The sequence below is a fragment of the Phasianus colchicus genome, chromosome 1 (assembly GCF_987193195.1).
Source record: "Phasianus colchicus chromosome 1, bPhaCol1.hap1.1, whole genome shotgun sequence".
NCBI lineage: Eukaryota > Metazoa > Chordata > Aves > Galliformes > Phasianidae > Phasianus > Phasianus colchicus.
The window spans coordinates 36,671,446-36,696,993 of NC_143436.1; the positions used below are offsets into that span (position 1 = coordinate 36,671,446).

The 25,548-nt window shown below is 39.0% G+C and overlaps 1 protein-coding gene across 1 annotated transcript in view; it reads right to left on the reverse strand.

The window, feature by feature from the left end:
• Positions 1 to 25,548, reverse strand: part of PTPRR (protein tyrosine phosphatase receptor type R) — a 144,638-nt gene that overhangs the window by 14,137 nt on the left and 104,953 nt on the right. Inside the window, exons 7-10 of the mRNA XM_090138714.1 lie at positions 21,047 to 21,233; positions 14,503 to 14,587; positions 7,986 to 8,065; positions 5,731 to 5,868 (exon numbers count right to left, since the gene is read on the reverse strand). Coding sequence (XP_089994840.1) covers positions 5,731 to 5,868; positions 7,986 to 8,065; positions 14,503 to 14,587; positions 21,047 to 21,233 — 490 coding nt within the window. The remainder of the gene's footprint in view (positions 1 to 5,730; positions 5,869 to 7,985; positions 8,066 to 14,502; positions 14,588 to 21,046; positions 21,234 to 25,548) is intronic.

A 25,548-nucleotide genomic window follows, 5' to 3' on the forward strand; every position in this document is an offset into this window, starting at 1 on the left:
CATTTAATGATATACAATGGATTATTTTTAACACAGTCTCCACGAAGTTTTTTAAAGTTCTGTTTGTTACTGCTTTAACAAATAGCTTGAAAATAGAGCTGGGACCAGATACTTAAGTCAGCTATGTGGGGAAATTAACATTTTTGAAGGTTTATTTTAATAAAGGGATAAAGGCGAAGGTGGGAGGGATAAATATATCAGATAGACAGAAAATAATATAGAGAATCCCAGGAGCATAAGAAAAAAAAATTGCCTCAAGCTATTACTTGAACCTAAAAGGAAATTCCACTGGTCCCAGGTCAGTATATTTTAGACCTGGCCAAAAGCCAGATGCAATGGTTAAGAAGGCTGTTCCCTAACCTCCTGTCTGTAGTCAGTAAAAGCTCACTGCCCACTGTATGTACCTGAAAAATGGAATAATTCACTTGTTCTTATCATGATAGTCCCCACTTTTTTTTTTTTTTTTTTTTTGCTGGTCCTGTTCCTTGCTGTTCTTACAGGCATCTTAACATTCCTTTAAGCACATTCATCCTTCACAGCATTTTCTAAATAGGTCACAGATTTTGTGAGCTTGGGGTTGAATTCTCTACGCAGTCAGCAAACACATTACAGCTATGAGCAAGATATTTTAAAACTTGCTTAAGCTAGAAAACAATATCCTCAACCACCTTGTACACCAGCAAAAAGCTGGGACTCTTCTTTCTTCTTGTAGAAAATCTTGCCTTCCAACCATCTTTAAAATTCCCCTCAGGATTCAATTGCACTGAGTAGCAATCTGCTGGTACTCTCAGCTAATGATTATTTATTTCTGACCTGGTGCCTGACCCTGGCACATTCCTGGCCAGAACAGGAAGTTCATACAACAAACAGCATCTCACATGACTTTCAATTTATTTTGGTCTTTTTCCTGCCCTCTATGAGGGGCTGTAGGCTTAGGTTCTCTTCATCCCCTGTTCTGCCTCCTTACATCCCAGCCCTGTTGGGTGCTGGGCTTTACGTATCAGCTCTGGAGGTGGATCTCTGTGTCTGAATGGGACCTGGCTCCGCCTTGGATCAGGACTGGCACCTGCTATTTGCCACTGTCAGCCTGTGATCAGGAGCATGGGATTTTGAACTTGTCAAAAAGTGCTTCTGTTGCAGTCTGGTTCCCCCAGACAGCTCTGCTGAATGGACAAAAGATGGCTCAGCTGGTGGATTATTTACTTGCTTTACTTTCTCTGGATTTGAACTCTCTGAACAAAATTGGTTTAACAGTTCTCAGACATTTGTGAAGGTGCTTTCCTTCAGCTTCAGTTCTTACTGTGCTTATTTTTCCTTATGGCTGTGTCAAGCAATTTATACATTAACAGCTTCTATCATCAGACAAACACACAACACTAATGAATAATTAGGAGAAAGCTTCAGTTCCAGAACCCCTTTTTATTTCTGCCCTCTATTTGCTGCCAGTAACTCAAGCATGAGAGGTAGACTTTAGGAGGGATTGCAGGATTTGCATGTATATACAAAAATCCTCAATGTTAGGACCTAATCTTCTTAAGTTTTTCCAAAACCTGAGACATCTCAATGGTGCCAATACTCAACTTATGACTAATCTTTAAAGGTGCTTATGTGAACTCTGCAAAAAGTTTCTGAATTCCAAAATCTATTTTGTTATGCATAGATAAGAGTGCCAATAGGCCAAGGGAAAAATGTTGCAGAAAGAGTGATATGAACTTTAAATAGTGAGTTGACAAGATTGTTCTAGATAATTACTGACAACAAGATTTCCGTAATCTGAGTAGAATAAACACGCATTGTTTAAAGCATCTTGCAGTACTAGTCCTTTATTTTTGCAGAATGCTGCAAAGTACCTTTTATTTGTGCTTCCCAAAATACGTTTCCTGATTTACAAGTATTGTTGCTAGTATGTTTTAAAGTAAACAAGATGCATATTATCTGTGGGATACATAGCTGACTATGGTTACATTGCTCTGTTGTCTTGAATAAACAATCAGTAATATATGAAATTCACGTGTCTTGTTGATAAAACTTTGTAAGAACATGTCTTAACATATTATTAGAAGATTAGAGATGGCAAAGGTCCCTTTGTGGGTCATTTAGCTCATTCATAAAGAGGTTGAATTGTCCTCTGGAGGTTACTACTGCTTTTTCCAGTTCTGGTGCCCCTAGCACAAGAAGGACATGGAGCTGTTGGAGCAGGTCCAGAGGAGGGCCACGAAAATGATCAGAGGACTGGAGCACCTCCCCTATGAGGACAGGCTTAGAGCACTGGGGCTCTTCAGCCTGGAGAAGAGAAGGCTCTGGGGAGGGCATATAGTGGCCTTCCAGTACCTGAAGGGGGCCTATAGGAAAGCTCCAGGGGAACTTTCTGTAAGGGCATGTAGTGACAGGATGAGGGGAAATAGCTTTAAGCTGGAAGAGAGTAGATTTAGACTAGATGTCAGGAATAAATTGCATACTGTGATGGTGGTGAGACACTGGAACAGGTTGTCCAGTGAGGCTGTGGATGCCCCCTCCCTGGGAACATTCAAGGCCAGGCTGGATGGGGCTTTGAGCAACCTGGTCTAGACAGAGGTGTCCCTGCTAATAGCTGAGGGGTTGGAATTAGAGGGTCTTAAAGGTCCCTTCCAACCCAAACCATTCTATGATTCAGTGAGGTCACCTAGATTAGTTGAGATATATTTTCTTTCATATTAATCCTAAAATTAGAGCCTAGAATTCCAAGTTTTTTAAATTATTTGTTTAAGTAGAAGTTCTCCTTTATAAGGGCAGGCTTAAAGAGCTGAGGCCTTTTAGCCTGAAGGAAGCTTTGGGAAGACCTGATAGTGGTCTTTCAATATCTAAAGAGGTGCTATAAGAAGGAAGGGGACACATCTTCGCAGCATCTGTTGTGATAGGACAAGGGGAAATGGTTTCAAACTAAAAGAGGGAAATTTTAGACTGGATATGAGGAAAAAGTTTTTTACAGTAAGTGTGGTGAGGCACTGGAACAGATTGCCCAGAGAAGTGGTGGATGCCCCATCCTTGGAGATACTCAGCATCAGGCTGGACTGGGCTCTGAGTAACTCGGTCTAGCTGTAGGTGTCCCTGTTCATTGCAGGGGAGTTTGACTAGATGGCTTTTAAGGGTCCCTTCTAATGCAAACAATTCTATGATTCCTTTGCTGTGCACTCTCCTTGGACAGGCAGATTTCCAACCTGTTCAGACACTGCATACACTTGAGTAAAAGTTTCACAGATTCTGTTTAAAATGCTCCAGACATTGTTTATTATTATTCTTGCTTACAAATCAATTTTCATTTTTCATAAGAGTTCAAAATGAAAAAGAATCCCAACAATAATTTTTTGTTCCATGTTTCCTCACCCAGCTAAAATATAATAAATATTTTGCTTAGCACTCTACTTTCAAATTGTATTTTTATCCATTTTACAAAAAAATCTTATCACAGTGAGTCTTAATGATTTTTCATCTCAAGAAGGAACTAACTCCATTGAAATCTGTTTTTATAACCATTTAACACAATTCCCCTTCCTATGGCAAATTCATAACCTTGGTATATTCAACTAGGGCATTAATGTCCCAGATAATTATATTTATACTAGGGACATAACTTTATTGATGAGCTTACTGTTTTTCATGTGCGCTTTGTTTCATTTGATAGCTCCCTCTTTGTACATTAGTTAGTACATTCTAGTACATTATAGCTGAAAAGGATGATGAGTGATACATCAACTAAGGAATGGGTCCTGTACTATAAATCTGATCTGGGAGTTTGTTTGTACAGGGCTACATGTGAAAAAGCACATGAACATGCTTTCAAATATGAAGGCATTTGCATGTGTGAATATTACAAACGCACCTCCCTGAAAATGAGAAGAATACAGCAGACAGCAAAAAAAAAAAAATAAAAATCAAGTGCTATTATATTAATGAATTTTTGTTCTTGCCTTCTCCATAGGCAGCTAATACTTTAACAGTTAAATTGATGTGGTTGAGCTTAGCAGTTAGCCAAGCTGTTTTCTTTTCAATAGCAAATCAAGGCCTCAGGATGAACACACTAATGGTGGGAGAGTTCCTAAGGTTTCTAGACAGGGCAGGACAGCTTGTGCAAACACAGCCTCTCTGTATAGCCTGGGAACTACTTGAGATTCCACCCCCCTTTCTATTAGGAGGAAATGACCACTGGCAGGCCACAACAATGCAGATAAACACCAGAGCTGAGGGACTGCGTAACTCAGGTAAACACAGGGCTTCCTGACACGTTGGAAATCACTGAGCATTTCTTTCAAGTCATTCTTCTTACGCAGTGTCAGATGTGAGTGTTTAAACAGTCAGCATTTCCTCAGTGAAATACTTATTCTTTTGAGCAGTTACATTGGGGTAAGTTTCCTACATTTTCAGAAGGAATCCTTTTAATGTAGGCTTCTGAGGACTGGTATGAAAAGCCTAGTTCAAAACTGCACCTGTTTTAGAAAGAAATCTCTGGATGTTTTCCAGCACCAATCTGTATTTTATATACACCTTTCTTAAAATCACCTGGATTTAAAGCCACTCCACGTTAGAAGTGTTTCATGTTTCATTGTGACAGAGAGTCAAATGGTGGTCAAATGCAGAACGAAGGAACAGTATGTCAACCAAGTCCACCTTTAAACTGAGCACTGAGTTTGTGCCTTGGAAATGCACACAGCCCCCTGATCTCTGAGACTGGGAACTTTGAAAAAAATCAATCTCTCTGCCATCACACTCAACTGAAATTAAAGTGCAGGGTGGTGAGTGAGGCAGGGGTAACATGGCCCTTATGCTTACCTGAAAACATGCTGAAACATGGTAGAAAACACCTGCCTGGAGTAGGGAAGAGCAACTCCATCTATCAGTTTGGATACAAGAAAGAAGGCGAACTTTTTTACACCTGTCTCTCTTCTGTCCACAAGCCCTATGAACAACTTCTGTAACATTTAAACCCTCAAAATAGAGCTTTCTTTTGGCTGCAACTCTCCAAATCACAGGAGAGTGGTATTTATTCCTTGTGTGTGGCAGTAAAATCTGGCACTATCAAGGAAAGTCTGGCAAAAACATACACAAATACTAGATAAAGCTATTAAAGATATAGTTGAGAATCAGTCTGAAAGTCACTGGTTGTATAACAGGCAGCTAGATGGCCATTAGCCATTCAAATGCAATTGTCACTTGCAATTGATGTTAAGGTAAAGAGCCATATATTTCCATTCCAGTTAAGTCTCTCCATGGTACTGGCATTTGGGAGAACAAACCATGTTTCTGGGATGATCTAGATGATTTGTAGTATGTGGAATTGATTAAAAAACTGTTATTATACCAAAAAGTAAACTTCAACCATGCCAAGAAACCTCTAACCGTAATACTACCCATTTGTACATCTATTCTTTACATAACAGAAAGTAATTAGCAAGAAGCCCAGAGGCAACCAACAAGTAAAAAAGGTGTTTCTTAATAAAGTATGAACCCAATAGCACAGATTTCAGAAATGTAATTTCTGTCTTTTTTTTTTTTTTTTTTTAAATATGACTCTTCTGATGGCTACGCAATTGCAACTGGTGGGTTTGAGAACACTGACATTGTTTTTTACGTTGCCCATTACCAGGTATTTGAGGGCTGGTTATCTGCTGGTTTTCTTTCAAATCTGCTAAGGCTCATTCTATATAGCATGCAGCATCATTGGAAAAAATTTCTTGGTTTGGCTAGTTGTCATACCTCATTTTTTTCTTTCAGCTTTGTGATCATAACAATGACAGGGCTGTCTTCTTGCCAAACCATCTGCCAGAAGTCATTCACAGTATTAATCATGGGTCCCTGTGTTGCAATGAATGCCTTCTCTTTACCTCCATATCCCTGGTTTAGAAACAGGCACAAAAACATTTACTTAAAATTCATGTTGTCAGTCAAAGTCACAGGTGAAGATTCTAAGCAGAAAGAGGAATCTGGAATTAAAAAAAAATAAGTTATTTGAGCTGAAAGCAGTTAGAGCAACAGTAGAGCAGATCAGAAATTTTTCAGTAGAACAGTTTTTCCTCTGGGAACTACTGATTCGATGAACTGAAATGATCCTAAGTATATATCAGTCCCTCTGAAATTTCCCTGCTTACTTGACTTCTTCTAGCTTACGCTGTTCTATGAAGTATTGGAGGTTTCTATCATCCAGTGGTACTTCAGTGCATGATTTATACTGCTGCAGTGTTTGCAAGATAGTTTACAGTCAAGATGCCGTATTAAAAAAATGAGAAAAATAAAACTCTTTTCTCTGAATCTTCATGACAGGAAAAAAGATTTAAAATGCATGAGTATTTGTAGAGGTAAAGACAGTTCACTGCATCTTTGCTAAGGGAGGAAAATTCTTTATGAGACCTTACAGGAGGGACAGCATCAGTGCAGGGAGTGCTGAGACACACAAAGACAGGCTGGGTAAACAGTGGAGAACCAGAAGGGAGGGAAAGGCAGGAAGAAATAGGAAAAAAACAAGAGACTGCCTTTTTATTTTTCAGGTGAAAAGGAGAACTTGTGAGTTTAGGCAGTGGCAGAATGCCCAACAACAGTGCAGATTAAGAGCAATCTAAAGGGAGTGAATGAATGGAGAACTGCTTGAGGTGGTATAAAGCCCTCTAACCACAGGTATTCCTTTTGGGTGGCTTTCTCCCTGCTCATACCCTTCTGCACTGTTATCCACTGTATGGAACAACAGGATAGATCCTCAACTGGTATAAACAGTTCTCCCTCTACTGACCAATTTGACTGAATGTAGTTTGTCAGAGACAGGTGTGTCAGGACCCCAACCAGACTCGTGATTTCATTTCTTGGGTTGGATTTTTTCTGCAATTGCTCACACTTCAACCAGGGACAGCAGAAGAAATGACGGTATTTTGGCTTTTATGATGATGGCACAAAGGACAGGGATATTTCACAGGACTCAAAGCACAGTCTGGCTGATGGATGAGTTGTGCTGTTACCCCTCAGAGACAATTGCACTGCTTACTTACAAGGTGATGTCCTTCATACAAAACACTGAAAGGACAGGATGTAAAACGAAGCAGAGTAAGAGGTGTAGTGGATGTGAAAATACATATTCATATACTGTTATTTAATTAAGCAGCATTATTGTTGAGCTCAGAGGCCATAATTTCAGTTGCAGTGATATGTTTAGTCCAGCTGAGGATCTCTAATCAAAATATTTGATTTTCCATGTAATGGACAATAGTCCTGAAACATTACTGAAGTATTTTCTTAGTATTGTCTGCCACATCCACTGTGTCACAAGAAAGTTCTGTGTGTGTGTCATTGAGGTATAGCTATCACTTAGAAATAATACTTTCCAACAGTGTTTGTGCTGGTAAAGTACACATCATGCAACCATTCAATACAGGGTATATAATATATATAATATTATATAATAATATATATACAGGTGAATAATGTGCATCTTGCTGCACATATGGACATTTAATACATTTGCTTACGATTATTTTCACAAACTTTTACAATATTTGTTTAATTAACTTGTGATTTCAGGAACATGAATTGCTAGAATATGAAAAAGCCATGATCACTGAACTTGTTTGTAGATAACATGACTGCAATGAGCAATTATATTGATGTTGACTCCGATCTTTTCTTTATCGAAATATTGATACATCCTTCCTGTAAGGCAGTAAGACAACATAAAACAGTAAATATTGAAGTAAACAGGAATAGTAATGCATGTATTTCTTAATATTTTTAAATGTATTTGATAACCTTTTTCTTATTGGAACTATTTTAGCACATTGATGGCCATGTGGTCTTTGGTACAAACAGCTCATGAAACTATTTCTGTCACAGCAATGTAGACAAAAAGATTAGGATTTTTCAATGAAGGTGGATAGGAATAAAGTGAGAGATACCTTGGCAAAAATGGCTATTCAGGTGGAAAATCAAATATTGTCCCAGAAGCACAGGAATAGTGTACATTTACTTACCCTAATGTAGTTAGCATTTATGTAGGTACTCAAGGAGTCAGATGGATTTTTTGGTTTCAAATACACTCTGCTTAGAGGATCTAAGAGCACAAGGAAGATGGAAATTGAAAAGAAAACCCATAATTAGAAGATTTCTATAAAGAATCAAAGACTCGTTGAAGAAAATAATCTATGGTTATTTGGGGTTGTCAAAAGCATTAAGCATTATGTATAAAATTTTTTCCACTGCAAAAGCTAATCACGTGAAACTAAGGACCAGTGCATGTTGCTGAGCTGTGTAGAAGCATCTCACCTAGCTGCAGACATCGAAGCAATGCTGTCAGCTCCAGACAATGCTCAAGCACGGTCTAATCTGCCTGTGCTCGGTATCCAGCTGACCTGCCTAGACTATCTCTGAAACTTGCCATTCATCTTCACAGGACACTAGAGAAATATACCAAGTCCTTTGGATTCAGCTTAGATAACTCTGCAGGAAGCTGTACTATTTCAGTGACTACTTGGATTTAATTTAGAAGAGATTCCTCTGTGTGGAGTGAAATCAGCCACTTGTTTTTACATCGATGTAATGTTCACTAAAAAACCCTTCCCTTCCCTTCAGTCGTGTGCTCTCCTTTGACAGTTTGGGAACGTTTGTATGTAACAGAGTGGAGAAAAAAATATAGGAACATTTTCCTTTATCATCTTCCTTTCATTGTCTTGGATGACCTAGAATGGAATGAGGTGCAATTCTGCTATCTACAGAACTGGGGGTTACTAAATTCCACCTGCAAATGCATTTTTTGTTTGCTCATTTGTGATGGTGTGATTCTCCTTTCAGAATTAAGGCCAGTAAACTTCACAGTCAGAAAGAAAAGGAGGGGAGTGAGATGCCTAAATTGTAGTATAGGGCTACACTTTGGCTTTCTGGCTTTCTTCACATCTTTTCTGAACACATCTTTCTTCACATCTTTTCTGAAAGAATACTTTGCTGTTAATAAAATGATATGGGAATATTTCTCTACTGAAAGATATTCCTCCAGCAGTTTCCTTAATTATTTAAGTAGAATCATCAGCTTTCTATTGATTTGGAAACACAATTTAGACAAATATTCAAAGATTCTTATACGGGTGCTGAACTGGAGGGTGGTAAGAAAACTTCCTGTGCTACAGAAAAACCTGATATTTTCAGGTTTTGAATTTCTTTTGTGACTTTTCAACCTGCTTTTATGAAAAGACAAAGTTTTGCAAATCAAAGGAAGAGAAGGGTGATCCCAAACATACTTATGTCATTTTCTCCCTAGAGGTGAAAGGAACTTCTTGGGAAGGGAGTCGAGCCATTTCAGGACCCAGGCCTGTGTTATGAATGTATATTTCATAAAATGGGCAAATGAATGAATGCCTTTTAATTCAGAGTCTGTGCATGGAAATCTTGTCCTTTGTGTTAAAAGCACAACATGAAGACTGCTTAGCTTTTTTTTTCTCCCTTAACAATATGAAGGCAGGAAATCTCTCATTCCTTTTCAGTACAAAGTGGTTATTAGCCACTTCCACAAGTGCCTCAGGCTACGTGGCCTTGAAAAAACATTCATTTCCTCTAGTTCACACACTGCCTCCAATTCTGATGCAGCTTGACCCCTACCTTAAAAAACCTCTTCCAAGCAGACTCAACATCCAGCTTAACCATACCTTGGGATAAATTCCTCCAGCATTGAGGATCAGCTAAATCAGTTCCAGAATTTATGAGACTCTTTCAATTCCAATCAGATAAGAAAAAGCTGTTTTAGAATAGCGATCTTTCATAAATTAAGTCTTGATCACTTCTGAAATAGAAAATTGCTGTACACTTAGCTCAGAAATGAGGAACACCTGAGCACTGCTCAAGATCCAGAGCCACTGCACAGTCGTTGCACACAAATGGAAGCAATTAGCTTACTCCTGAATGACAACTATTTTGGAGGTAATCATCTTTTCCTCAAGGATGGCAAAGTCTGAGAGTCTGAAGCTACAGGAGAAAGACAGACGGTGGCTGCAAGGCTGAATTCATCAACGTGTGTAAAACATCTTGAAATGCAGCAAGGCTGTTAAACACTTGGAACTGCCAATAAAAATGCCATCTACAATAACGACCGAGGCAAAGTTACTGCTGTTTTTTTTCTTCCATGCATCTAGGAAGTCTGGAACAGTTCTCTCATTAAGGCATTGGTTAATACAGAAGAGGCTTCCTTGAACTCCATCTTTAACAAATTAATACTGGTATGAATTTACCAGGCTCGAGGGAGTGAATGATCTGTAGCTTTGCCCCATAAGACTAACCCATACTGGGATCACATCATAGCATGGGTGGCACTGCCAAACAGCTTCCCTTATGCTGTAAACACTGGAGTTTCATCCACAGCATAAACATTGCTTTGTCATGAAGACCCCCAGCTTCATCCCATTGCACAAGCTCTATCCTTTCTTCTTTCATTTAGACTGCTACTATGTGCTAAATTCTTCAGAGCATGGGTATGTTTGTTTTTGTAGTTTTTCCAAGATAAGTCACTTGTTTGCCTTAGATCAGTTCTAGTTACCCCAATGATAGTAGGACTGAAAAAGCGTAAGAAGGATTGTCCCTATGGCATTTCTCTTTTTTTGGGCAGGAAAAGAAGCTGAATATGTTTTGGGGCAAACTGCTGTCCCACTTGCAGCTCAAAACATTCATATAGCTCTTAGATATCAGAACATTTTGAAATTCACTTATGTTTTGCTTGGTTTTGTTTGCAGTCTCTAAATCAAATACAAGTACTGATATTCTTTGATAAAGATTGCAACACAGGACATAAGAGAATCCAGACTGTATCCCCAGTCTATGCCAGGTGGGGAATAGGCTATTAAACTTGCAAGTATCATAACTACCTCAAAACACTTCATGCACGCAGTACTACACTGAATTTTTTAATTTTGTCTGAATCATGTCCCAGCACTTCCTTTACAGTCCAGGATTTCCCAAATCTAACTGATTTATGATGGTGAGTGCTTCTGCATTTTAAAACTTGCTTCAGCATTAGAAAATAATGATGCAATTGATGCATTTCATTGATGCAAAGGAAATTTTTCTTAACTTCTAAAAATAAGCTTTGCCTAATACCCACTTGTGTTATTAACTATGCAACCTAACATTAATTAATCAATTATAACACTGGCTATTGACAAATATAGAAGTTATAATAGTGGTGACTACAACTAGGACACATTCCGTCAAATCACATAAAAATACAGAAATTCTTTGATGAATACACGTTGAATTTGCCTAAGAACAATTTTTTTTTTTTAATTTTGCTGTGCAAATATGATTTTTATCTTCCGTCTCTGAGAGCCTGTTGGGAATCCTATTGCCTTCACTAGGGAGCAGGACTGGAGCAAATAAGACACCAGGGAGCTCAAAAATTCTCAACATCAAGAGAATGGTTTCCCAGCACCTGTCTATAAGCTTGTGTAAAACACTGCCTCGTTCATGTGATTTAGATTTAAGTTTCCCTTTGTTTTTAAATGGAGTATCGCAGCCAGTTTTAGCACAAACAACTCAGGAACAGCATGTGTATTTGTGGACCTGACCCACCAGGTGCTTTGCATCTTCATGTTAATGTCAGTCTGCTCTTCTGCAGTGGCTGCTTTTTAGGAAAAAATAAGGAGTGATATCCAGGTATCTTGGATGTATGTCACACACAGATACCTACTAAACAGTGTTAAGCCTCTGTGAGCAAAATCCCACACCTGCTCTGAATCCCACACCACAGCAATTCTCCTTCTAGTTTGAGATGGAGAAGTGGAGTAGGAAGGGGAAGAAACACAGGTGTTTGAAGCTGATTGCATGCTGTGAGGACATGTGTTAGGGGCTGCAGGAGACAGCTGGTGAAGGTGTGAAATAAGATGGTGAAGAGGGAGCATCAGAGCTGGTTTTCTACTACACGAATTTAACTGTGATAGAGCCTGGGGTAGGACCAGTAACAGAGGAGGCCAGAATGGCAGGGGAATGCAGTCAAAGATATGGAGAGGACTTTCACAGGACTAGCGCGTGGTATCTCAGTCAGTGAGAGGGATAAAGAATTGGTGACCTCAGGGAGCAGTCTAGCCACTTGCCTTGTCCCCTCACTGGGTGTATTAGCACATTATTATAAAGCAAATAACACTCAAAACTTACAGAGAAATCCTAGCATTTGTATATGAATGTTGGCTATACTACCCTGCAAACAAAACATCTTTTATAGAAATGCAACGTTTCCTGCACCTTGGAGTTCTCCGTATATAACTGATGTCAGCAGGCAGACATTTTACTCGTGCTGGTGCCTGCCTGGGTAGTATCTGCTAACACTAACCTGCCCCCATGCTCCCTGTGACAGAATTATCTGTGCTGGAGTTATCTCTTAGAAAATGAGAACATCCCAGTGCAGAGGGTGGAGCAAGCAGGGTGGGGCCTTTTTAGAGATAATCCATCAATTCCAACATCACTCATTACTACAGGTGACACACCAGTACTGGGAATGGAAAAGCTGACATGGGTGCACTAAGCAGTAGGGTGATATCATCTGAGCAGGAAACCAGAAGGACCACTCTATTTAATGATGCTGATTGTTTCCAAGCCCTTTTGGACTGGATGTGGGTGTGTGAGTATTTATTATGAGCATGTGCCTCGATCCTCAAAATATCTCCTTTGAACAAGCTCGGTGCTAACACACACCAGACTTTTTGATTTCTATCAAGGAGGGTTACAAAGCGCCTGTCAAAGAGTAGCTGTGATGTGCATCGGCAGTGAGATTTGACTGAAAATGTGCCTTGGAGTCAGATGTGCACTCTGGCTGGAAGTGAGAACATGAAGGCATTCTGACTCTCAAAACTCATAAGCATCAACAAAGGCCCAGCTGTCATGACCCAATTCAAAACACGTGTTGCAGTGAAGCAGGCCTTCCTGCACTCATGAGCTGCTCCTGAAGATGAACCTGATGCTACAGGCACTGTAGGAAGGGAGATATCCTTCTAGAAATGTTGCTCATCAGGCAAAGGCAGGCTTGGATGATAACCTGGCTCTATCGCAGTCGATGGCAAGCTCCTGTTTTCAAAGGGGTCAGGATTTTGGCCTCTGTGCATACCCTGTTGACGCTGAGCCAAACTGTTGGGGCTACTTAGTTTTCTGATTCCTTGGTAATTGATAACTTGCATTCAATTGCTTTCACCTATTTAATTCCCTTCAACATTCTTCTGTTTTACTCAGCTGCATATAGCTATTTGTTGATATAGATGAACTGACCCTAAAGTCAGTGGAAATTTTGCTGGTGGCTGAAAGGAAACAAGGACTCAACACAATGCATTTTTTCCCCAATTCTGTATCACATTTCTGAGGCTAATCTAGCAGCTGAAGGCCATTATTTCTCATTCATTTGACTGCAAGGTCTTTGGATGGTGTGATCAAATTACAGTGCATTCAGGCTCACTGGGAGAAATCTTGTCATTCAAAGTGTGAATTTGCATGACTGACATGTAACATAGTCACACAGGGACATTATAGAAATATCTACTAAATGTCTACTAAATGTCTACTAAATGTCTACTAAATGTCTACTAGAAAGCAGTTTCCTGGTTGATAGGACATGCTGTAATTTAAAAAAGTATTCTTCATTCCAAATGCTAGCATAATTGTGTTTATATTTCACTGCGGGACAGTTCCTCAAAATTTAGAATCACTGAAGTTTTCAGCTTTGAACACTATCAAAAGATTAATAAAAAAATTGGAATATCTCAGCATCCCTGTATTCTGTATTTTGAAGGAAAACTATTCCACTGAAAAGTTTTCAATCACCTGTAATTATAACAAACCAATTGTTACTATGACAGAAATAAATAATTTGGGCTGATGAGAATACAGAAGCAGTATAGCAAAGCAGTAGCAAGTTTACAGCAACAATGAAGAAGCACTGTGTTCTTACTAATGTAAATGTATTTCCACAAAGCCATGCAGTGCATGGAGAAGAAAAATAACTAAAACAAAACGAAGTGGACTTAGAAAGATGGAAGTCCATTATGAGAAAGGATAGGATGCAATTTCTCTTTTAGTCTGGGCAACTTAATGTCAGACACAATATTTGCTAGTTTGACCCAGCTAGAGAGAAGTCAGTGAGGGGCTGCGCTCTGCTCAATGTTGTGGGCTTTGATACAGGCAACAGCCTTGGTCCTCTCACTCTCCAGATCAGGGGAGCTACTGTGAGGCATGGCATATCCATCTCAACCTGTTTGCCTGAGCTGTCCTCTAGAGAAAAATCAGCACCTAGGGTGCATTTCAGCATGTGGTTGGGATGCAGCCAAAGTGTGCATCTAATGACTAAGGTATCCAGGCAGAGTCCTGCACCGGTCAGTCCCCCAGAACTGGATTTTTGCTTCCTTTCTGCATAGACTAAAAAGACACTTATGAATAGATACACAACAATCAAAGATAAAGACAACTAACTGTTCATGGCAATACGTTCTCAAAGCAGACTAAATTTCATAGTAGGGCTAACTCACTTACTTGGCAAAATTGTTTTATAGCGGTTTTTAGTTCCATGACTCGGGATGTCAATTTCTTTAGGATCCACAAAATTCATTGGTATTTCCTATAAAAAATAAATTAAATCAGATTGGTGTTTCCAAAGGAACTGTACAGGAAATTATCCCCAGAAGGCCATCTGCTGTTACACAACTGTCTTTTACATCAAAGTTATTAAGAAAAAAGTGGTTCCCACCTCAAGTCTGTCAACACCCTTCCTTTAATAAACACAGGAGTTGCATACTGAAGGGGTGACTTCCAAGGAACACTTCTGATGAATTATTAAAGGCAAGGTTTTTAGAAGATTAGGAGATATGTTAGAAAACACAATAGTACTAGAAAAGCGGAGTTGAAAAGTGCAGTATCATAGCAGGAAAGAACAGCATTTTGCATGAATGGACTGAGAGCTTTCAAGATAATTAAATAATATATGACTATATATATTTAAATTTTGTGCAAAGCCCTTAACAACATCAGTTAAAGATCTCACTTGCTTTTTATAGCAATGATTAGGCCTCTGCATGCAATAACTCGGAAGTGTAAAAAAAAACAAACACTATTTGACTTGATTCTCATTTTGAATTTTTAGCCTCTGAATCACATTACCTCCCTTAAATCTGAAATTGTGAAAATAACTGATGTGACAATTTGACTTGAACAGCTTACAGTTACTTTTTTTTCAGAATGAAAAATAAAAATACTCTTAATTTACATTGAAGAAAATGCTTCACTTGGTCTAAGGGGGGACGAGTCATTTTGATTTTGAGGTCTCAAAATACCATTGGTGTTCTTATGGTTGAATGAAAAAAAAACCATCAAACTTTGGAAATGGCAAAATGAAGGAGTTGTTTTTTTTCCCCTCAATGATTGACATTTACCAGCCAAAACATGAAAGATGTTTCAGTTGACTCAAATCTTCATTTTTCCCTAATTTATTTTATTTTTGGCAAGAGCTGTTTAAATTACCTTAGTGTAAGATGGAACATGATCTTTGTTAAATTAATACTTCTACTTAAGAGTAATTTCTGGAGATTTCAGAACTCTGTTACTAGCCTGGGATATTCATCCAAAGAGACAGTGGCATATTATATAATTGCCTCTTGCAGACACATAGGAACTTGAGGAGGCATGAAAGGTATGTTCTTACCCTGTACAGCGTGGACTTCTTTTGACTTGCACCACTGGAAAATTTACTCAAGTATTTTCCTCCAAAAATCAGACAGTTTCTAAATCCAGAGACCAAGGCCTGACCAGGACTTCAGCAAAGATCAAATGCACGGCCACCATCCTTCAGACACATTGCTCCTGTGTGCTTTTGTGAGACAAACAGGGACATGGCTCTGTGCCTTTTTAGATCTCTTCCTTGCTCTTCAACTGAGCCCTCAACAGAATGAGTCTCTGCCTCTCTTTTCAGGCTAGTAAAACCCATGCTGGTAAAATACATTTTTCTTGCAGATTCAATTCCATTTCCCTGCACTGCCATCCATGTGATGCCTGTGCTAAGGGTAGGATCTTAGTTGTAAAGCTCCACTCCTACATAAATCTCATCTAATTCCTCCAAGTCAAACCATCTCTTCTCTGTCCTACTTCTGATGCCCCTTCCTCCATACTCACTCCCTTTCCCCTTCTGTATCCATCTCTACCCTCTTCCCAGTGGTCACTTTATGAGGATCTCCCCCTTGGCCTTTGAAGGGTGCTAACTAGTATGGGTTGTGAGTACCTTGCACTCAGCTACTGGCTGAGACTCACTGATCCAGTGAACTCAGTATTAACATCACTGGTGCTCTGCTTCTGAAAGATTTTGTTGCTGAACAGAACAACAAGAGAGGGCAATACATTAAGCTTCTGTCTAACAGAATCTATGCTGGTCATCTGAAGAATCTGGAAAAAGATGTGAGGAAGGGTCCTCTGCCTGCACAAGTGATTGTTGTCAGTGGGGCTTTTCAGTCACCTGGCTTCTCCTTGTTGATGCCTCTTGAAATTTTAAAATAGTTCATTAGTTGGCCAGTTACTGACAGATGGAGAAATGCTACCAAGCTGAAAACAGGAATGTATTTCTTTGGGCCAACAATGTCAATTAATAATATTAATTACTTACATCCTGTAAACACTCTGTAGTCAGTGGGCTCCTCCCAGTATTAAGTACTTGTGAGGCCAAGGGCACAGACAGAAATCTGCCAGTATACCATGGATCTCAGTCACAGACAGGTCACTTATTGTGAGGCTGGCTATGAAATGCAAGAGAGGATTCCAGAACAAAATTCAGGATTTGATGAGGATATCATCCTGCTAGTGGGGGGGATAGATAAACCCAGCTGATTGCAAAATGCATGAACAGATGCAAATAAGCACACAAAATCTGTAGGTAACTAGACAATGCACATCAAGCTGTTTTACATATATGTATGACATATTTAAATAGAAATTTATAAGCTGCAGGCAGTTGCACTCATGTAATTATAAATGCATATGCACATAGGCTTTTGTTCTTGGGCTGCTTCACCTATCTGGGTGATACTGTTCTAATAACAGGTATTTTGGTTCATGTTTGGCTTTTGAAATGCTATATCTACTCATGCATGTAAACAGATAAGACTTGGGTCTCTGAGAGCATTCTAGAAAATTTGGCAAAATTTAGGAAAATGTAGGCAATCTAGTTCAGCATTTGCTATATTCATGCCTCCTTTTTGATGAGAGCCAAGTTTTACAGATCTAACTGTCTCACACTTTCCCATACAAGATTGCGCTTTCTGAAATTCCAGTGTTTCAAGAACTGAAATTTCTCTGTTCCATCACCAAGTTCTGAAGTTCTTGTAAGTAGTAGTAAGCTACTAAGCAAATATTGCTGAGTAATTTATATTTCTTCTTCATTGCAAATCAGGTATTTCAAGTAAAAATATCCAAACTTTCTGCTAACAAAAAAACCCGACAACAACATCAAGAAAACAGAAGAAGAAAATACCACTTCTGTCTTAATAAATATTGTGGAAAAATATTTTGAACGTTTGATATTGACAATTAAAAAGTAGAACTAGTCCCCCTCTATAATGCTAATTAAAATAATTCTTTAAACCAAATGTAACTCAAAAGAGATCATCTTTCAGTTTTCCATTGAAAACTTTGAACATCATTTCTCAATTTTCAGCATAGTTGGACAGTTTTCACGGGAAATAGTAATTTTAGTCTCAAAAAGACTTTCTTGTTGTATTTTCTTAGTTAAAACAAACTGACTGAGCAGAATGAGTGAGGGTTAAATATCGTGTTCTTTACATTCTTAACGTTTCTACTAAAGCTATTATCTGTAGCAAGGAAGAAAGACATTAGACAGAAAGTCCAGCAGCCTCATCTTAAAAAACATTTTAAAAAAATTTAAAACTGCAACAGAAAAATCATGATTTTCAATATAATTCTCTGGAAATATGGAATGGCCAAAGTTGTATTGTGTCCTACTGAAAGAAGAATAAAATGAGTATCTGTTGATCCAAAACCAAGCAGGGATGATGTGTGAGAGGATCTGGGTACATGAGATTCTATGAATTAGGCCAGCTTGTTAGGATATAGTTCATAGAGACACAGGAACTTAAAACATGAAAAAAATTGTTTCTCCAAACCTTCCAGCCTAAGCCACAGAATGACAGAAAATGGACAATATAAATGGTGGTAAAAGAATGTTGGATGCTTAGAATTTTTTCCACGTGCAGTCTAACCAGTTGCTAGTAAAACAACTAAGTAATTTATTTTTCCAAAGCAAATGACTTTCACACTAAACCTTGTCTCTTTAAAAGAGAAAAAAATAACTGGACTGTTTCATAGGGATGCAATTATTCATATTGAGAACTAGTCTTAGAAAAAGATGAAACTCATCATCTATTCCAGTGACTCACTTTCTCAAAGAAAATAGAACTCCAAGGAATCACATCCTCAGACCTATTAAATAAGAATTGAAGGCTTCTATGTCTTTGTTAGATGTGTGAATATTTTGTCTGTTTGCTTGCTAATGAATTATAAAAACTGAAAACTTTAGGCTAAGGTTGAGTTGAGTAGTTGTGTGTGTTAGGTGTAATGCAATGGAAAGTGCAGCAATGATAGCATAGGAGCAAAGTCCTAGGCTGCAGCAAGTAAAGGTTTACTCAATTGCAACAGCCATGGGCAGAGAAATAGAGCAAAGAAGCTGCTCACCTTTGGAAGGCCTCAGGTACACAGAGATCTCCAACAATATACTCTTGCCTCCACTGCCAACCCTTAAATGAGGTCTGGGAAGGGGCAGATCCTGGCTCCACCCTTTCCAGTCACTCAGGTGCACTGTCCCTGGTTTAGCCCTGCCTTCCTACCAGGTGCTCAGTCACTGGTCCAAGCCATGACTTAGCATTTCCACTACAGTTTGATTTGGCAGATCTTGCACCCTCTGATAGCAAGCTTTCTGAGAGAACTGTAACAATGGTGTGAGCCTTTCTTTGTTTTGAACTGGCCACCCCAGAGTGTTCTTTTGGCAAAAAACACAACGAATATTCATCCATGTTTACTTTCTCAATATTGATGGTTTTATAGGCTTCCATTAGAACTGCTTTCCTAGTTAGGAGTCCTTGACTGAGTCTATTTAATATCTCTTGATACAGAAGCTGCTGTAGCCTGGGATGATATTTGCCATACTTGTTCATGTGCTTTGGGATGGAGTAATCAGAACAGCTTGCATTTGTGACTGTTACAATTTTTCCACCATTGTAAAGATGTTTTCTATTTTATTCTTTACTTCCTTTATCACGAGTCAGCCTTGTATTTCAGAACCCACTGAAGTATGGAGAACTATTTCCTCCTGAATGCATAATATTTTATTTATCAACCCTGAGTTTCATCTACTTTGCCACACTCATTTAATCCTTCTGGAACTTCTTTGAAGTCAATTTCTGATTTTACTACCATTCATAATAAAATATCATCATCAAACTTTATCACCTTACTATTTAACCCTTTTCCAGATGGCTTTTGAGCATCTTGGTCAGTTTCAGCTCCAAAGTAGATATCTCTGAGATTCCGGTGATGACCTTCTTTTACTCTAAGAAGCATCTATATCTCCTACGAATCCTTCCTATGTTGCAAACACTGTGTTGATTCTTCCCCACTGTACTGCATTTGCTCGTATATCCATTGGCATCTTTCTCTATCATAATTTTTTGCTATTTCTCTGACACATACATCAGATTTACAGATCTATAGCTATTTGGATCTCTTCTGGAGCCCTTCTGAAAAAGGACTTGTTACTTTTGTTTTTTTGTCTCCTCGGATACTGGGACCCAAGTGCTATCTATACCTGCCCTATTAATACATCAGTAATTGCATATATGAAATCATCCAGGGCTCCTGGGTGAATACCAGCTTATTCCAGTGATTATCTTTTATTCACTTTATTGATCTGTTCTGTTCCATTAACAATTCAATATCAGCCAGACCCTTTTGTGATGTATTTTAATCTACTTTTGCCACACAAGTATGAAATTCCACACATTCTTATATGGTTGACCACAGATGTAAATGACATAAACACTCTTCTCCTATTGCCTCACCTTCTCCAAGTCTCTTTTTTATTCCTTTGATCTTCTATTGATCCTTGTACTCTCCATTTAATTTTGTGCTTTTGATCTATTTAAAAATAAAGCTATAAGGTTTTCTGTAAATTCAAAACTTTTTTTTGACCTGCCTTATTTAGCTTTCACATTTCAGCCGGTTTCTGTTTACACTTAGTTCTATTTCCTTTGTAAACATTATCTTCTTATATCTGATAAACTTTTTTATCTGTCTCTTTTGCACTACTGGTCTTTTTCAAGTAATGTTAATAACATGTTTTCCATGAGTCAGTTTTCCTGCTGTGATTTGTTTCATCCTGGTCACTGTCTTTGTTGCACATTCCTACCTTTTAAAATATATTAAATATTAAAATATATTAAATATAAGGGTCTTTTCTGGTTGGTTTTTTTTTTTTTTTTTTGGTCTTGACTATATTAGGCCCATAGTATGGAGTATTTGTCATTGGCATGTTAGTCTGACTCAGGAGGTGCTTCTCTTTTTGTGGTGTCTGCGTCTGCTCTAAAAATGTCATCTGCAGTAACTAAAAGTTTAGTCTTTGAATTATAAACATTACTAACACAGGTAATGTTTACATGGGGATGAACAAATTCTCCAATTATTCCTGTGTTTTCTGTCATCACATCCTTATGATTGCTCTGAAACTGTCACAATGTTACTGCTGGATGTTAGTAGGGCAGCTCTAATGCAACTTTCATCCCACCCACGAACAGAACAGGAATCTGTGTTATCTATGGCTATAGATAACACTTATCTACAGGTTATTTATTTATTACAGTTGAGTTCAGATTTCTAAACGTAAAACAGCACCTTGGAACAATCTAATCCTCCCTTCAGAAATGATTTGCACCTTGATATTAAAATGTTGCCCAATTACTCTTTTTCTACAGTTTCTGTTGTGCCCATTATCACAAAATCCTCATGTAAAGCTTGTTGTTAAACTCACCATGAATTCTGTTTGAAGTAAATGAGAACACGCAACTGCATCTCGAAGCTGCTGCCTTGTGAGGATGCGACCAGCTGACTGCAGGTATTCCATGGCCACTTTTTCTCGTGGAGTCGGCACAGCAACGAAAGGCTCAATACTTCCCAAACTACTCATATCCAAAGTTAGAGAGACATTGGATCCTCGCCTGCATTAGAAAATAATTAAAAGTTATTTTAAAATTAAAATGTACTGTAAATCCCATACTCATGCACCTGTCACTGACTGTGTAGTCTGTGTAGTCACTGGGATATTTGGATGTATGAAAAGATTGGTTTCACTGGAACACTGGGTGGCCAGAAAATCAAGATTTTACAGATCATCCTACATCTTGAATCCAACAACTGACTCTTCAAAAACAGTCTGCTGTGGAGGAACTTCAGATTGTTCTTAGAAGTAGAAAATGCTTCTGGTATGCTACTTAATCTTTCTGTATGCCAAATATGAAAGTGGTATGTTAGTAAGAAAGAAATGTTTCACAGAAAGAAAAGGGAATGTATTGTAGCATATATATATAACAACCTGGAAATAAATTCATAGATGCCAGCTGCATCTTTAAGTATCTGCTCAAATTAAATATAAAACATGGAGAGGGAAAATGATAAAATCAGAAGAATAAGTGGAGAGGAGGTGCCAACATCATGGACACCAACTTAGTGGACAGTGTCATGGGTGAGGTAAGTGACAAGTGAGAGGCAAAAACAGCATTGAACTACAGGAGAAGGAATGGTCACAAACTTAGAGCAATCATTCAGAAAAAATATGGGAAAGTATCTTTGAGCTGTGGAAATACAAATAAAGTACATTTCTGTGTTTGGTATGAATGCTTACCTTCTTGTTGCTTTCTCCAAATCACATGTAAAGAAACACTTTTCCTAGTTTCAACTCGTTAGTCAAATGTTACTTACTCAGCCCTTAATTTGAGGCATTTTGTGGTGATAAATCCATGCTCTTTAATTGTGGTGACTAAATGCACATCTGTAGGCCTTAATCAGAATTACTGTATTTACTCATCAGAAATCGGTACTGTGAAGGCTTTGAGTTAGCCAGCTATCTCCGAATTGGGCTACAGATACCCTGCTCACTGTAAACATGTCTCTAACATCAAGCAGCAATGTGAACACAGAGATGTGACAACACAAGTTTTATCCCCTTGACTGTAATGCGTATTGGCATGTATTATTATAAATACCATACAAGCATAATCAGTGAGGCAACTGTTATCAGCACTGGGGGAATGCTTTCCCTTAGTGTGCAGCAAAAGTTGTGCTCACTGCCTGTTACTCTCCTCTCGTTATCCATGAGTGGCCTGAAGATACTTAAATGTACACATATTTAAGTAAATTATTTGTTCTTTTCTGATGTTGTGACTGAACTTCATTATGTGTTGCAGTTCTGTTTTCAAATCTTTTTTTCTGTCACCAGAATAAGTGTACTCTGAGGGTTTACTGCTTTCTTCTCTGGTTGTAACCATGCTAATAGAACACTTCGTTTAGTTCTGACACAGCTTCGATGCACTTCTCTCTTTGTTACGCATGTCAACAGATCCCTTAGTAACTCTGTTTTAAATTAAACCATTCCTATCATGTCATTCTGCATGAATAGAAATGATTTCAGCCACCCACCTGACACTTAGCAAAACACAAAACTACAGTTGCCAGGAAAAGAGACCACCTGATGGAACCAGTGAATCTCAGATAGTGCCATAGTGTCCATGAGCCTATTTCACATAAATGATGAGTGGGTGACAGCAAGAAATGTGCTGTCCAAGCACGCAGATGGTTATGGTGAGACAACAACAGAAGCTGTGGTGGGAGAGAGGCAAAATGGAGCAGAAGTGGTTGCAGACAGCTGGCCACCTCCTGGGTTATAGACAGGGACAATTTTTATTGTCAGAGGGAAGATGGAGGGGTAGGATTCTACTAATTCACCTAGGTGGAATGCAGGGCTGAAGGAGCATATTGAGCAGAAATTATGAGCAGCTGTTATATGATGTGTGATCTTACTCTATCACACAGAGGTCCCACGTGGTGGCTGCTCTCTGCAGGCTAGTCCTGGCTCATGTACCTGAGCCACTTCCTGAGGGACCATTCCTGTCTGTAGGGTAGCCAGTCCTTCAGACATTCGTCAAGGAAAACATCCTGTTAGACTTCTTTCTCATAAAAACCATCCTGCTTAAGCATCTCTTCTGACCATGACTAGCAATTTATTCCACAGGAAAGGGTTGTCCCTCAAACAGGTGTTTTTGAGGGTTTCTATCACAGAACAGATCTTTTGAAAATGAGCCAGAAAACTATAGAAAAGGTGTGAAATGAACCGCTCCCAAAATGTTCAGACTATCTTTGGTTCAGAAATGGGGAGCAATTGAGATCCAGCCATACTTCTGGAAGAGTCTACTGAGATTTCCCAATATAGAGGAAAAGTATTTTCATTGTTTAGCAACAAAGTACAGTGAAAATGTTAATATTTTCTTTGGCTTTTACATTGTTATAACTGACAGTCTTGGCAAAAAGGCTATTTCCTTTCTAACAACAACAGAAAATATACCTGGTCTAATTATAACTTTGAGTTTATAACTTTTACCATTTATGGGGATTATTGATGAATACCAGTGTTGAGAGTCAAATAACTTAGTCTGGAAAGAAAAAGTACTTTTAGCTACATATTTAACACATTGAAATCTATATACAGAATAAATACTGAGCAGAGGACAGAAAATAACTACCTAAAGGACTGCAACCTTGTTAGAAATTCTATTTGAAGGCATGGGATGAATAATAGCTGTGAAGGTAATTCTTCCACAAAAATGGGCAACTCAACACTTTCAAGAAGAATGCCTAAGTTAATAAAAAGCTTTTAAGAATGTATATACTAGCTAACTATTGCCAAGATTAATATTAATCATACTGACTGCTGAATTCTAGATCATACTAAGGGACAGAGCTGAAAACAGGACATGATGCTGAAAGACCTGGGAGGGCATTAACTCAACATATTCTTTATGTTCTAGAGTAAGATGCTTGTAGTCACAGATTCTGCTCTGGTTTCTTGGATTCTCTCTGTTCTTCTCATAGTTAAACCATTCACTTTCTGGAAAGAAGAGTAGAAAGCATGTTAAGCAGTGTGCCTTCCTTTTCTTGTGCTATTGGAGAGAATGCACAATAGATCAATGGGACCACTGACACTGCTAGTCAGACAACTAATTTTTTTTTGATCCCTCTAAACACCCTGACTACATCCTTCCCTTGCAAATTACAGTGAAGAAATCATATGCTTATTTTTTCCCCTTATTTCCGAATATTTTTAATTCTACGTCGCAATCCTCTATAAATAGCTTTATTTTCTGTGCCCGGTGTTAATAGCCCAGGCCAATTAGAGAAAATTGATTTGTTCCTTTGTGAGCAGAGTCCCCTGCTCTGGAACACCTCAGGTTCTGTCTTGGCGGCGGTGTGCATCATGTAAGGAATCTGTAAACGTTCGTGACAACATCTCGTTAAAGTCGGCTTGAGACTAACTCTTCCGACACTTTGTCAGCTGGGACAGCCACATCATTACTGGGTATGTGAATAAGTGCAATCAGGAAACCACTTGTGTCTGTGTATTGTCTAGTACCTCAGAGGGGGGCCTACTACATACTCATGGCCCTCTTTTCAATAGGGCAATAGGAACAAGCCCACTGATGAGAATCCACTGGAGGACTTTTAATGGTACATTTATTGATGCAGACTTTATTAGGAGTCAAGGTAAAAAAAAAAAATAATGCAATGTTTGTTTTGTTTGTTTCAAAACTCTCAAAAGGAAGCTCCACCTGTCCACCTCACGGGACTGCCAGGTTACTAAAGCCTATTAATCATTAGCAAGGTCATTTCCAGGTCTTCCATGACCCTAAAATTAAGCCATGGTTGGTGATTATGACAATCCAATTACCCGACGCAATTTTTCCCAGTTGATTATTTAAGCTGGACGACTTCTTTAAATACACCTTTTCATGTTTATTCAGCACTCTCAAAAAGCACAACGCCCAGATTCCCAGTCCCTAGCGGGCCCTGGTGCCTCCCAGTGCTGGGGTGAGTGGCAGGGCCGCAGCCCATCAGCAGCCATTGCCCTTCGACCCCGCCATTGCTGGCACAGGAGGTGCTTCCGCTCCGCATGCCCTCCTCGCCCCGCCGCTGCGCCCCTGAGGCCGAAGGCAGGCCTATGTCAGCCCTGGGTGGAAGGAAGCCATTAACGAGTGGGAAGAGTAGTGCTGGCTGTGGCTGCTAGGGAGGGAGCTGCTTCATGCCCAGAGATCCTCTGTGCGCAGGGATGCTCAGCAGAGCTTCTCTTTCTGTTTTATGGCAGAGAAACCACCACTGTTCCCCCACGAGTTTGATTTCTGTGGTATTCCTCTGGTCTATACGTGGGTCCTGGTGCTCAGATCTTGTGAGGGTACCCAGTGAGCATTCAGGCGGGCTGTAATTGCA